The sequence below is a fragment of the Xiphias gladius genome, chromosome 3 (genome assembly GCF_016859285.1).
Source record: "Xiphias gladius isolate SHS-SW01 ecotype Sanya breed wild chromosome 3, ASM1685928v1, whole genome shotgun sequence".
Classification (NCBI taxonomy): Eukaryota; Metazoa; Chordata; class Actinopteri; order Istiophoriformes; family Xiphiidae; genus Xiphias; species Xiphias gladius.
In genome coordinates this window covers 18,176,794-18,191,124 of record NC_053402.1, presented here as the reverse complement: position 1 = coordinate 18,191,124, position 14,331 = coordinate 18,176,794, and the positions used below count along the sequence as shown (strand labels likewise).

Genomic DNA, 14,331 nt, shown 5'->3' with positions numbered 1-14,331 from the left:
TTTGACCTGAGCAGCCTCGGACTACATTTATTTAAGTATAAGCAGACTCTGTCTTTCTGCTTTCATCCAAATAATGCATTTCATTTAAAGTGACACTTCCTTTTTGTTCCTCCTGGTCCCTCTTGGCATTCAACGCTTGAATGCAAAGGCGTATCTTGTTTACTGTCAGTGTTTTGTTCCGCCAAACTCTTTCAATGAACAATAAGAGGAGTTGGATTTCAAAATGGCAGATGCTCTCACCTTCCTCTCCCGCTGTGCGGCTCGTCGGATCTTCTTTCTCTGGTCCGCCATGACTGGGCGCAGTCCCCTGCCTGCCACTCTGCAAGACTTTTTCATACTCATGAACCTGTTTCTGATTCTTACTAGTCTGTTGCTGAAAGATGAGCATCTTTACTTTATATTGCAGCCTCAGCCGTGCGACCCTATTGGAGGAAAGAAGGACCAGATGATTGTCTGCACAATCGTACTGTAGCTATGGTAACATACCCAACAGGCATGAGTGATGTGCACCTAATTGCTCCGTACGCATTAAGCAACAGAAATAAATGGAAACATAAATTAAGCAGTGTTGCCCCAAATCAACTTAAGATTCTTAGGAATTACACATTTCAGCCCAAAGGCTTTTCAATAAACTGCATATAAAATTATATTTTATTAAAACTTACATCCATCTGCTGTATGAAGTTATGAAAACAGCCCAGTGAATGCGGAGATGAATGTAAAGAACGGAGGAGAAAGATGGATGAAAAGAAATTTTGGAGAAAGGGGGACAGATGATATTGCCTTTGTTATGTAGCTTTATCAGCTGCTTAGCTTTCAACTAGATTTCACACTTGCACGTCTTGTTGTGGCCAGGGTCAGATCCAGCATACCCCTCTCACAATAACCAATTTTCTCCTCACACTGCACCAGCAAAGCCCTGCGGTGTTGGCTGCCACTTGCATTTGCCTGGAATGTGATGCACTTAAATACATTTTATTTCCAGAATTTCGCTTGTCGCTGATCTGTGCAAACATGCATTTGAGGAAGTATCACAGATCATATATTCTGACAAAATTAGGAAGTTGCAAAAGACTAGCGGGAGTGAGAGCACAAGATAAACGACAGGATGCCAAAGGGGATGATCTCTGATATGTTATTTAGATGGACAGCGGGAGCGTATTGTATGTCGTCACCTTATCACAGCAAATATTTCTAACTGCTGCTTTGAGTGTAATAGGAAACCCTGAGATTAGTTGAATTCTCTGTCTTATTGAACTGATAATGTTCCATCAGTACATTTAAGATGATGTGTTATTATTTTGCCTCTTTTTTAAAATAGTCTAGTCCTGACGTCACTAGCTGATGTGACGCTAGTAATCTTTTGCTCTCCTTGTTTCTTCAGTGCCAGCGAGAAACAGTTCACCTGGCTCTTTCCAAAGGGAACATGGCCAGCAACTGCCAGCAACTCTAACCGTTAGAGCACCGATTAACACATCGTGTCTCATTCGTTTAATTCGTAGAAAAACTGCGTTGCGAAAACAACAATTCGCCGTTTTACTGAGGGTTACGTGCCGGACTGTTTACTGGCCAGGACCATTTGCCAGACCGGCTGAGGCACACTCAGAGAAGCTCCTGATCCCTGAGCTACATCAGCTGGCCGCCAAAATTTAAATTAAAACAGCTGCCACGAGAAGGAGACTTACAACTAAGACTCTTACTGCCGCAGTTTTAAATGACGGTAGAGAAATCGATGAATCTCTCGGGCAGGAAGTAATACAGTGGTTTCAGTTGGACCATACCTGCTGAGGCAAAGAGCTGTTCAGGTGGGCCCGTTGGGATGGGGTCGATAATGTTCTGTGATTTGAACCATTAAAAAAAACACAGTGGCCAGTGTCCTCATTAGCTGCCATGAAATATTTGTGTATTAGTAAATTTTACAAATCCCACATACGTTAGGCCCACTCTGCATTATAGCTGATCAATATCGAGTATGGAAGTCAACTCGAACCTGGTAGAGCCTTGCTACTGCTTCAGTGAGGTAAATCATCACTTTGAACCTCTCACTTGCTCTTAGTTTCGGGAAAGATGATTTAACTGTTGAGGCGTATTGCGGAGCAGCCTTTTTAAAATCATTGTGCTGTTTCATCATGGAAACTTGACCTGATATTCCTCTGCTGTGTCCTCAGCCTCAGTGACTTCCGCGTTATGGATCTAAATAAAGATACCTACGCTGTCCCACTATTAAGAGTTACATTTTCAATTTGAGTGGCTCTAACGAATGGAGTTTTCCATGTAGATAATCACATCTACATTATTAGAAAACTAACTACTTTGACTATTTTGAGATTACATAAACACTCAGTAATCATATCAATATATTGCTAACATGACTAAGCTACGATGCTAACAGAAATATAAAGCAGCTGGAGGAGGCCTACTAGATGAATCCAGTACGACATTTTGCTGATCGGTTATCAGAATTCAGACATATCAAATCTACTTGAGTCTCACTCAGTAGAAAATTTTATATATATATATATATATATATATATATATATATATATATATATATATATATATATATATATATATATATTCTCAAAGATTCAGGTGAGGCAGGATGATTCCAGCAAAATTAAATGATTTTTCTAAGCAATACAACAATAAATAATTAAATAGATTTCTACAGTAATACCTCATATTCTCTCAGGGAGTGAGCTGCTTGGTCGTCCCCATATGAACGAAAATGCCCCAGATCCATGTGATCTCTGGCTGGAACATATTGTATTTTTCAGCTTATGATGTTGCAGAGGTTTATGATTTTAAAAAAAAAAAAGCAGAGAACCTCCAGCAATTTAAAGATTTACTCAAGGATGCTCATCCTGTTTTATCATTGATGGTAACTTTAGAACATTAGAAAAGTTAGATTCTGCTGGAGAGAGCTTCACCTTAGGTTCACAGCGAATAGAAATCCTAATTAAAAGAGGAAAAATGAATATTAATTCCCTAGAAGGAACACAGGCTTTTTGTGCTTTTGTAAATGCTTCATATGACGAGGATGAAGAACATGCGGATTTACACGCAAATCAACATGTTTTACCTTAGGTCTGATTGTTTTCCTCGCGCATCCTCCGGCGCTGCGTCCATTCACTGAGGATTCCATTGCGCAGTTATTAAACACATCAGTCTGCAGTAATGGCAACATCCCCGTCATCTCCATGAAATGGAAATGCCTGGCCAAAGCAGAATGTCGCCATTTTAGTTCGTTCATCGTGGTAGCAGTAACACAGGTCAAACTCCCGAATCTCTTATGCCATACACTGGTAAAGCAGCATGGTGCCCTCTGCTGAAACAGAGTTTTCCCAACAGTGGCTTCCTGTAAATAACAATTTAACGGACTGAACATATTTCCCTCTCCCTATCTCAAACTCTTAGAACTGCATGTCACACTGTTCCTGTAAGAAACACAAATAAATCCAGACAGAGTCGAACCTGGAACGGCGCCCAAGATGACCGACTTGCATGAGACAAATAGTGCTTCATACCAGTGCTTCACACTTTACGCCTGATAAGACATAACCCATGAAATCCCGAGCCTTGAGAGAGGAATTCGTTCATTCCTTACTCCCGCAATGAAGCATCGGTCGCAAAACTTAATATGATAAGGCAAACCGAAGAGCTGCAGCGATTGAAAGAAGCCATGGAAAAGTCCCCAGACCAGGACCTCGCCAGCAGCTACAGCTTCTCAGGGCCGTGAAAAACTACAACACGAGCAACAGATGTGGCTCCAGAGGACTGATGTGACTACAACAACCCCTGTTAACCCAAGTTTGTGTGACACACACGGAGGTTCAAGGTTACATCACTAAAGGTAAACATACAGCAGGAAAATATGTATATACATCAAACTGTATGGGACTCCATTCTTAATGCACTCGACACCCACTGTGATCTTCCAACTCTTGTAATCCTTTAGAAGAGATACAGCTCATCAGTCAGCATTCACACTTTTCCCCCCCGAAACCTTGAGATGTAGCATTTATCTATAAGTCATCACCCTTAAGTCGGCAAAAGACGAGGCCCTTGTCTTAAAAATGTCCGTTAATGTTCTTACATACAAAGATGAGCTGTTAGCGTTACCTCACTTACCATTTTAAGTCGTGGCTCGCTTTGGTCTACTAGAGTAAGAGTGGGACCATGTTTTGCTACTAGAGCAAAACATGGTCCCATTTCAAGGCAACTCTGAATTAAATCTACCTATGAGCCTCATTCGAGAGAAGTTCCTCTTTTGGTCTACGTGCTGACAACATGCTCTAAGCAGGTCAAGGTGAATACTCCACATCTGTGATTTTCACTGCTAACTCATTCCCAATGGAAATGAGTCTTATTCATTTTTCAAACAGCCTCTAGGATATCTCATCCAAACAAGAGAGAAAAAAAAAAAAAGGGTGAGGGGGGGGGGAAATAAAGCCCCTCAGGCGGGCATTCATCTTTGATGTTTTGAAAAGAGAGACAGTGAAAAGCTGCAGTCTGGCTTCATGCATATTGTATTGGTGAGAAAAGAATTGCAGGCAGCCTGCTGGTTCTCATAGTGATTAGCTATGCGGGTTCAATCTCAGTCTGTTAAATTCCGATTTAGGACAAAATATCTCTATCTCTTTGATGGTGATGCGCGGACTGCCATTAAATTTGAACCTGGACGTTCGCGGTCCCCAGAAGATTCCCGGTGATCGTTGTGAACCCCCCCCCACCTCCCATCCCCAACTTTTCTCTGGCACCAATGTTAGGCCAACAACAATGCCTTCAAAACAAAACTTGGACAAGGTGCTTTGTGTTTTGTGTCCGTCGTCATCATTCATTATTAAGGTATCTCAAAAAGTAATGGTGATATCACTTCAGTGGCTAAACCGTAAAGTTTTTAGTGACCTCCAGACCTTGTCCTCTTCTACCAGCCTCGTGGAGGAGACATGTTGAATCCTCCCATCGTGGGCGCTCTCCACAATCTCCATTTTGCACATTCTCACACGTGCACCTGTCTGAGATGACATTTTCTGAGCATATTTATGGGGGCTTTTTTTTCTTTTTTCTTTTAATGAGCCAGTGGATTTTCCTTCATTGCTACCTATTCCTGAGAGTAGGCGACATAACAGAACCACCTCTCTGCATAATGCAACACACTTCAACAGCACCGCAAACTAGATCCTCCAGAATGTCCAAATCAGTTGGATCAACACTTGTGCAAAACAGTTCACCAAACAGACCGGATATGATAACCTTTCATGGGCTTCGTTAGGCTCAGTGTACATGATACACAGCCAGGTGAACGCGTGCAATGCAGTCCACCCCAACCTGCACTTTTTGCGTCGTTTTGTGTGTGTGTGTGTGTGTGTGTGTGTGTGTGTGTGTGTGTGTGTGTGTGTGTGTGCTAAAAAATCTGCATCCAGACTAGCGACGCATGGCTCTCACATGGTAGGCGACAGCCTCCCCCTCGCGGCCGAAGGGCAACAACACATTTAACTCCGGCAGCTTCCACGGTTCGCGTCTGTGCCGGAGGGAGGAGGTCGAGTCCCGGCTCCACGGTCGACCGGGCAACCGGCCCGCTCGACCCCGTCGCCGGCAGCACGCGAAGCGCCGACGGCGCGCCTCACGCCCTGGCTCTACAAAATGGATCGGGATTTCCCCACCAGCGCAGGCGCGGTGGCCAAGTGGTAAGGCGTCGGTCTCGTAAACCGAAGATCGCGGGTTCGAACCCCGTCCGTGCCTTTTGTCACATGGCGCGCACCTGTCGCCCCTGTGGTGTGCGGGTCCAGGACGTAAACTGTATGGGCTCCGCTGCCTGCCATTAGTGTCGTGACAAAACCAAATTCATGAAGCCTGTGAAGACCAATGTGTGCGGCTCCAGCAGATTATCTGTTACAAAAAACCCCAAAAAACATTATTTCTTGAGATATTAAACATTTTAAAAAGGGAAACCCAGGTAGTTTGCTTACAAACACCTGTAGTTATTACTTGTACATTTCAACATTGAATTTGGTACACTTGTGGACAAGACATGTAAAATTTGAAGAGCTTTTATTATATATATTTTGGTAGGTTCGCTGTAAAAAGTGTGTGTGTGAGTTGTTGTTTTTTTTTAATTTAAATTGTGTATTCACTGCCCTATAGTTTCATGGGGGTTCAGGAAATACAAGCGTCTTCTTCAATTTGAGTCATCAACCGTGGCTCTGTGACGGTCACGCGAGAGGTTCCTTGTAAGAATTAAAGAGAGCTGCGAAAAAACGAGGTGGAAACAAGCCCCATAATTGTTGGAGAGTTGGAGAAGAGAAGAACAAAACGCGTTCGACTGAAAGGGAAGGAAAAAATGGTGCAGAGGTGACAACCTGAAATAAATCATAGCAACACGGTGTGTTTCAGGTGTATCCTCGTGGTTTGTGTGAGAACTGCTGTCGCTCCTCCAAACACAGTGGCTTTGTTTTGACACAGCAGCCTGTAGGTAGACCCACCTGTAATGTAATTGATCTTAAGAAAATGTATATTTATATATATATATATATATATTACAATATTCCTTTAAATCTCCCCTGAAAACATGTTTTCACATCCCACCGTGATTATGCAGACCCCAGCTGACACCGGTCTGGCATCACTAGTTTCAGTTTCCCGGGTAACACTCCGTGATGCTGCAGCATCAGTGATCCATATCCAGTTCAGGCTGCGGCGTATCATCACATTCCGGCGGTTGAAGCGACCCCCCCCTTTTTTTTTTTTTTTTTTTTTTGTAGAGTGACGCCCGGTGACAGGAGGCAAACAATTGGACGCTGCTGCGGTGGTCTGGAAAAAAAAAAAAAAAAAAAACCTTAGTCAGCGGCAGCGGCAGCACGTCGCCGGCGGACCGCGTCCAACCTCCGGCTGAAACCCAAAAATCAGTACGTTAGTGGTCGAAAATAAGATCAGATCCAGGTTCGCCAAATTGCTGGGAGGTCTATTTTGTCGTGATGGTGCATAAGGGTTTTTGTGCAGCCCCAGACCGTGTAAACAAACCTAATACGTGAAGGTTTGTTGCACAAAGCAAAGCTTTCTTTAGGCGATCTGCAAGTGATAATTTCACATTGTAGCACAGAGGTGTCAGGCGGGTTGTTTGTGGGGAATCAGTGCTCAGATAGAAAGCCTGGATTATTTTTCACATGAGAACTAGAGGATGGCTCATACGCATCATGATGCGATGTGATTGACATCTACTAGTGAGATCCCACTGTAGTGCCATCATCTTATTTCCATGGTAACCTGTACGATTTGTGTGTGTGTGTGTGTGTGTGTGGACAGTGTCAATAATATGACAAAATATACATACTTATTGATTATTGTTTTTTCCTTCCTTAGAGGATTTGTTGCCTTTCAGCTTTTGACAGATGGTGAGAGGAAAAAAAAAAAGTCAAATGTCTTCACATCTAGAACCAGTTCAAATTAGATGTGTCTCATCGGAAAAGAATGAATCCTATAAAGGTGTATAGTATATGCCTACATAAGCATAATGATGCCATCTCACTTTAGTGTAAACTACTGTGTTACGTAACTTTTCCTTCAACAAGAACATGGAAGCAGTTATCAGTTGCCCTCGAAGCAGTTTTGACTTCCACACCTGCTATTTAAATTCCAGATATAGCAACAGTAAGTGAGTGTCTGCCTTCCTTACGTTTTAATCGTCTAACATTTACAGCCTTTTCCCCCTATATGTTAGGAGCACAGGTAGGGCCCATGTGGTGCAGGCTTGGAGGAAAATATTTTACGTTTATCATCATTTCAGTCTTCCTGACTTCTCCAAGCCGGTTTCAAAAAAAAAAAAATCAGAATAAGAGCCGTCCTTCGGTGATGAAACAGCAACGCTGTAGGGAAGTCTGCAGGCCCGAGCAAAACAAGGAATACCTAGAGAGCTGGAAAATTTAAGATTCTTCATCTTACTCTTCATTCTCAAGCTCCGTTTGACCACATTCCCCACATTTCCCATCCCGTCTCCCAGCACCTCGGGCCATTTTTCTGGCTGCTGCCTTTTCTTGACAAACTCAAAAAAAAAAAGAAAAAAAAAATACTGTAAATTCAGCCCCCTGGTGGAATCATCAGGTAGTGACAGGTGATGCCCACATCATGTTGTATAAATCAGCCTTGTGCATCAGCCTTTAGCACTGGCCTAAAGACTTAGGCAGCCAAAGTGGCGTCAGGTCACCTTGTAAATGAGCTGCTGAGTTGTGCACACATTTTGCACGGCATACTTCCCTCCCGAAACTTTGTCACTGATCAGAATAATTACTTGTAATCATCACATTGATTACTATTATCACACATACCAAACTCTAGCCGATATTATGTCTTCTCCCGTCTAATATTCATGAGTTTGAGAGGGCTATATTTGGACGAAATAACATTATCATCCATTCGCTCAATACTTGTGCATTCAAATAACATTTACTGGACTACCTCTGTGATTTCTACCACCTCAGAAGAGTCTTCAAAGGAAAACATAAATAGGAAGTAAAATAGAAGAAGACAAAAGAGTCTGTAACATTCAGTGTATTGGCAGCGGGTCCAGGTCTGCCGTGGGCCTGACACACATTGATTCCCTTCTTTGTGTGGGCAGCAGGATTCTGAACTCAAAGGAGATCTTTACACAATAGATGCAAGGAATTGTAACCCGTCCAAATCATGTATTCTACTTTATATTTGTTCTTATTCATACATTTCGTAGACTATAATTAAAACATGACGGACCATACATGACTTGCCTGGACATAGCATGTCTAAAAAGGCATGTAAAATCAAACGCCGGTAAGAAGTCGTACCTGGTTCCGAACATGGTTGTTATTGTTTATGCTTTTTTTGCCGTCATTGTGCGCCATCTGGCTCTCGGCTGGGGAGCCGAAACGGTTGATTAAAGGACGCAATTAGCGTGGAACAGGTTCTGTCAGCTCACCCGGCGGGGATTAAAGGATGCGCTCATTCATCGCGACACCCACGTCCTCATGCATATGTAGGGTAGGCAAGCAGCACTCCTTCATACGCGGGAGTTCTTCCAGAGTGCCACACTGCTCGGAAAAAAAAAAAAGTCGATAAGAGAGGTCAGTGGAGACATTTCTAACCGGGTTCTTACATGTCGGCGGCTGCTGCAGTAAGAAGTACCACTGGAGGAATATACGGCATAATCCCGGGAGATAAAGTGTCCTAACCACCTGCAACGGACGTGTGCCGTGATCACAGAAAGCCCCAAGGCCGTCTGCGACGCTGAAAAATGAACCGGCGGGTGTTCCTCACCAAAGGAACAAGTGACATGCGAAATCCCGGCGTTCTTCAGACACTTCAGTTTTTGAGAATGACAGAAAGAAGCCAAAATTAAACTTGGTAAACATGATATCAATAAGTAGCTACTATTTGTTTATCCAAATAGCCTAAAGCCATGAAGAGATTATGGGGCAACGGGCCCCCACCATTCCTAGATAGGAGCAAGACACCCAGACTGAAAGAGCCGGGTTGTTTTTGTCTTTGTGGTCGATTTCGCATCTCATTTTGGGTCTTGTGATTGTGTTGTGTCTCTTTATAGTAATTTTACTACTCTTTCTAGTCAACCGTGTCTCTTTGTGACCTTTTTTTTAAAAAGTATCTCGTTAAAGTCACTTTGCATCTGTTTGTGATCAGTTACTCTCTTTTTAGTTCTGCGTCTCTTTGTGGCCGTTCTGTATGTCTTTTAACTTCTCTTTATAGGCCTTTGTGTCTCTTCGTGGTCATTTTGTGTCTCTTTGTGGCTGTTTTGCAACTTGTCGCACCCCTGGGCAAAGAGTCTGGCCAAAGTGAACTTCCACAACCTCTGTTACACCATCAGGAGTGCTAAATAGACGACGGTAATGCAACTGTTGAGCAGCTTTAGAGTTTCTGATCTCACGAATTCAGACAGACGCAGTACTGACTCATTCTGTGCTACTTGCAAGAAAAATTATAGAGCTCTTTCCAGTTTGAGCACCACGAAAACACGGCATGCCCATTGTTCCTCTTACTACTTATATAACACCGGCTGTTTACACGTAAACACTTTAAATGAAATACACGACATAGAGTTTGGAACAAGCCGAGCAATGCAGAAACAGCTTTACAGCAGATGAAAGCAGCCTTTTCATTTGCCGAGGTTAGAGGTGGGAGAGCATATACAAACAAACGAATGGGACACTGAATCACTTTCTCTGTCTGCTAAGTGGTAGATGGAGTGTATGGCTTCCATAACTTCAGAGCTCATACCCGGTGAAGATTTGACACAGACGTGCAAGTGTGTGTGGGCCATGACCCAGATACTTATTTCGAGTCCCGGGCTTTGGAGGCTGCGCCACGGCGTCTTCTCCCATTTCAGTCCGCACTCACGAGCGGCGCGCTCATTCAACAAAGAAGCTGTGTCTCCTGTGTGAACTAACAGACGGAGCTTAGGAGTGTAAAAGCTCACAAGAGCAACGACACCTGGGGGGGGGCTTTGTTTGAAATGATTACAGGCAGATGACGGTGATAGTGTTTACTGGGTGTCAGAGGGGAAATGAAGGTTTTGACTCGACAGTGGGCCTCAGACCAGTTTGGATCTGAGAGAGGCTCCCATGCCAAACCCTAAACCAAATGTGGTCGACCAAAACAGGGTGTTTTACTGCATACCAAACCTTCAAACCCACAGTCAGCAACGGGCACCGCATTTCTAGGAACTTCGGTACATTCTTACAACTGCGAATAATAACGACATCAGCAATCATTTTTAACCACAAGCTCTCACTGTTTGAGTGTGCACCCGGAAACCCGCCTGGGTCCTTTAGGTTCAGCGGGCTTCAAGCCTTTAGTGACCGTGAATAGGGCACCATCTACAGGCAATATCTAGACTTCACATATCGCAATCCAGGTGATGTCCTGCTGGTTTGATGGCCCCCTTTTTTTTCTCTTTAGAATCCTCCCATGATGTAAAGGTTGTAGATGTCAAATGCTTCTCTCGTTTTTAGTGCAGTGAAGAAAACAGGCAATGAGATCATGCACATGGGAGATTTCCTCACCCCCTGGTCATAATATTTAAATAGTATATATAGTACATGAGATCACTCAAAAGGAATAAAACACTTTTTTTTTTTTTTTTTACACATTTTTTACAGAAACATTTAAGATTTTCAATGAGGTCAGACTCAGCTGGCTTTCTACAGTGTCGCTGAAACAAAACTGAGGACGCAACTAAAATATGTCATACATGGGTTTTGGTGAGAAAAAAAAAGAGATTTTTTTCCCAGCAGACTTTAAAAAAGAAAAGCAGTTTGTCTATCAGCTCAATACATTTCCATAAACTTTTATTTTTAAACCCCAGTGAATGAAGTGTGGTCGAAAACGCTGCCAGGGCACAGGGAGTCAGTTTCAGGGTTATTGGGTGGGCACTGCCCTGCGCAGCATTTCATCAAATAGAAGTACTGTTGTGAGGACCGGCTATCTGCTATTTCCCTCGCTGATTAACTTTTGACCCTCTGCTGAGCTCTGACTGAGTTTCAGCAGAGGGATGCCCAAGCTGCCTTTTCATCAGGTGAATCCACGGCAGCCTTAATCCCTCGTGACTCTCGAGACAGTCGCGGGCCATTTGTCGAGAATTAGGTGTTCCCCTCCTGGAAATTCTTTTTAGGACTTAATAGTAGTTTTGTCCTTTATTAAAACAACATTTGAGACATACAACACTGTTTTACTCCTAAAAGAATTTAATTAAGATCCTGAAAATGATATCAATTAAAAAAAAACTGTTTTAAAAAACACAATATAGTGTCTTTGACTTTTTACACTGTTATTACCGTAACATCTTGTATTTACAAAAGGCACATGGGACATGCAGATGCATTTATTATGTCAGTAAATATTACACATTGGTTGTTCGCAGCCGCACAGAAAATCTGGCCATAGGGCATATTTTTGGATGAAAGGTGCTTTTCTCAAACATTTGGCAGCGTCTCTGTCACACTTGCACAGCAGCTTTTCACATTTGTCCTTCAAGTCATCTGCAATGAAGAACATAAATGCTTTCTTTCAGTGACAAGCCGGGAAGAGGATTTTCATGACATACGCAAATTTTCTTTGTCAGGAGTTTTCTCACTAACTTTGTGAAATTTGTTGTGATTAGTTGTTCTAATCGAAAATCTTAGCCGTTAGTGCTACAAACACATCCAACTGTATTTCGTTTTGCTTTCTGTTGGTTAATTTGGTGCACTTCCTATGGAAATGAAAGAAATCTGGCTCCTGAGTAGAAAATCAAAGGGAACACACAGTAATCGTGACCATCATGAATTAATTTGACCTCGTTTTGTTTATTTTTTTTAAAATCACAAACAACCCATTTTTTTGGTACTTTAAAATTTACACCTCATTAAGGTTGTTGCCATTTATGATCATAAATGACTGTGGTTTATGGGAGCTTAAAATACGTTTACTGTTTTCATAAACTCCGTGGATATTTGCAGATCACACACAGCCTGATCTTTGTCTCACTGTCCGGTTTACCCATGTCAGTGTGTTATACTGGTGGTCCTCATGTTTTCGTGTGCTGCCACTAAGGAAAGACAGCAGCAGCTACCTTATCTTCCGAATAATAAAAACACAAAAATGTTGCGTGTAAAAAATGCAATACCACACTCAGCAGTCTTGTCCTCGCAAGTCCACCGATACTGGTCTGTTTTGGTTTGGCAGCCGAGGCGTTCTGCATCTCCATAACAGCAGTCATGCCTGTGGCAACACCTACATAAAGAAAAAGTAACAACTGGATGAATATTTTATTTTGAAGGCTGCAGCTGACAGAACTCAGTTTAGACTACGCACAGTCAAGAAAGCAGAAGGTGGATAGTCACAGCCCTATGGTTTGAGTCACACCGCAGCTATTTTTAAAGGCAGGGCAGGATCACCACATGAGTTTTCTCAACAGGTAGTTAGCAGCTAACCGGTTTGTGGGAGTTTTATGTCTTGCGGTGAAGCAGGAAAAGAAGGAGACGGCAGTTACGACCTGGGTGTGGAATTTTTGGGACCTATTTGAAGCAGCCATTGGACCGTGTGAGTCTGCTGCATTTTGACAATATTCCCTCCTTCCATCCCATCGCACAGCATTTGTGGCTCAGTCGATTCATTCACAAAGCAAACTGTGTGTACACATCAGGATGTAGGACGACTGGGAAGAACTGAAGGCATCCGGGAGGAGGAAATAATGTGTACGCACCATCCCTGGTTTGGAGGGCTAAACACCACCAAAGCATTCTGAATTATATCTTTTGCTCCACATAATGTATAAGTCGGCCATATATAAAGCCACAACGGATTGTTTACATTTTGGTACACGCTATCATCAGGCGTCCGGGCTTGACTGTCAGTTGTATTTCTCTTCTGTCAGGTTTGAGAGGAGTGTTGATTAATGCCGCTGCCTCACCAGTCTGCCTTGTCTCTGGGCCAGCCTTGACCACCCAGTCCACAGTAGCACCCGTACATCATGTAGGCCAAGGCAGATCTCCCTGTGCTGCATTTGATGGCGCCTGCCAGCTCGAGTAACCCTCTCTTTGTCCGCTGGGACCCGCGCGCTGTCACAGAGGCCACGGCCACTGCAAAGAGCAATAAACAGCAGAGGAGGAAGAACAAACTCACGTCTCTCCTTGGACACAAGTCTCAGTTTTCTTTGTTTAGCATTGTCTGGCACACAGTGTGAGTCACTGACAAAATCTTAACAAACAAAGTCAGACAATGACTGATTTTTTTTTTTTTTTTTTTGCTTTTCAAAAGTATTGTCTTGCTTTATATTGTAAGATATTCCTGTTTTCCTGTGTTTTTCCTCCGTGTCCTGCACATATTAAACACCGTTTTTTAAATTGGCTATGGGATCTAAGAAATCTAGACAGGTGCACACATGCCTTGCATCTCGCTGTAGCCGCACTGAAACCCACATAGCCCCTTTAATTGTGAATAGGACACACTGGATTGACTTTTGAACACCAGAAAGCCACCGACTTCCGGAACACCTCAACCAGCTTCAGACTTGAAATGATGGGAAAGTAGATGATGTTGTGGAGCAACATCAGTTTAATGCATTGGCGAGTGCTGGCTTGGAATAACACTCTCACTGAGTCATTCTGCATATGTAAACACAGGTAGTCTCTGCTCAAGGCTGTACATGCACCGGCTCCCTCTGCGGGATTAAAATAACTTCTCAAGCCTTCTGCATTTCATCACGAGCTGAAGCTCCACTTCAAAGTAACTGAGCAACTCACCAGATAAGAGGAGAAGTATCCGGTAAAACGCAGTCATGGCATGCAACAGGCAGCTCAACTCCACACC

At 43.1% G+C, this 14,331-nt stretch overlaps 1 protein-coding gene and 1 non-coding gene across 2 annotated transcripts; one reads left to right on the top strand and one right to left on the bottom strand.

Moving 5' to 3' along the window:
• The first annotated feature begins 5,673 nt into the window (after positions 1-5,673).
• On the top strand, positions 5,674-5,745 carry trnat-cgu. Its single transcript has one exon. It is a non-coding gene; the product is annotated as a tRNA-Thr (tRNA).
• Positions 5,746-11,871: 6,126 nt separating this feature from the next.
• pla2g10 (phospholipase A2 group X) lies at positions 11,872-14,331 on the bottom strand. The gene is made up of 4 exons (XM_040123757.1): positions 14,265-14,331; positions 13,433-13,601; positions 12,647-12,753; positions 11,872-12,020 (listed from the first exon to the last, which is right to left on the bottom strand). The coding sequence occupies exons 1-4, from the start codon at positions 14,299-14,301 to the stop codon at positions 11,872-11,874; spliced, it is 462 nt and encodes a 153-aa protein (XP_039979691.1). The 5' UTR covers positions 14,302-14,331.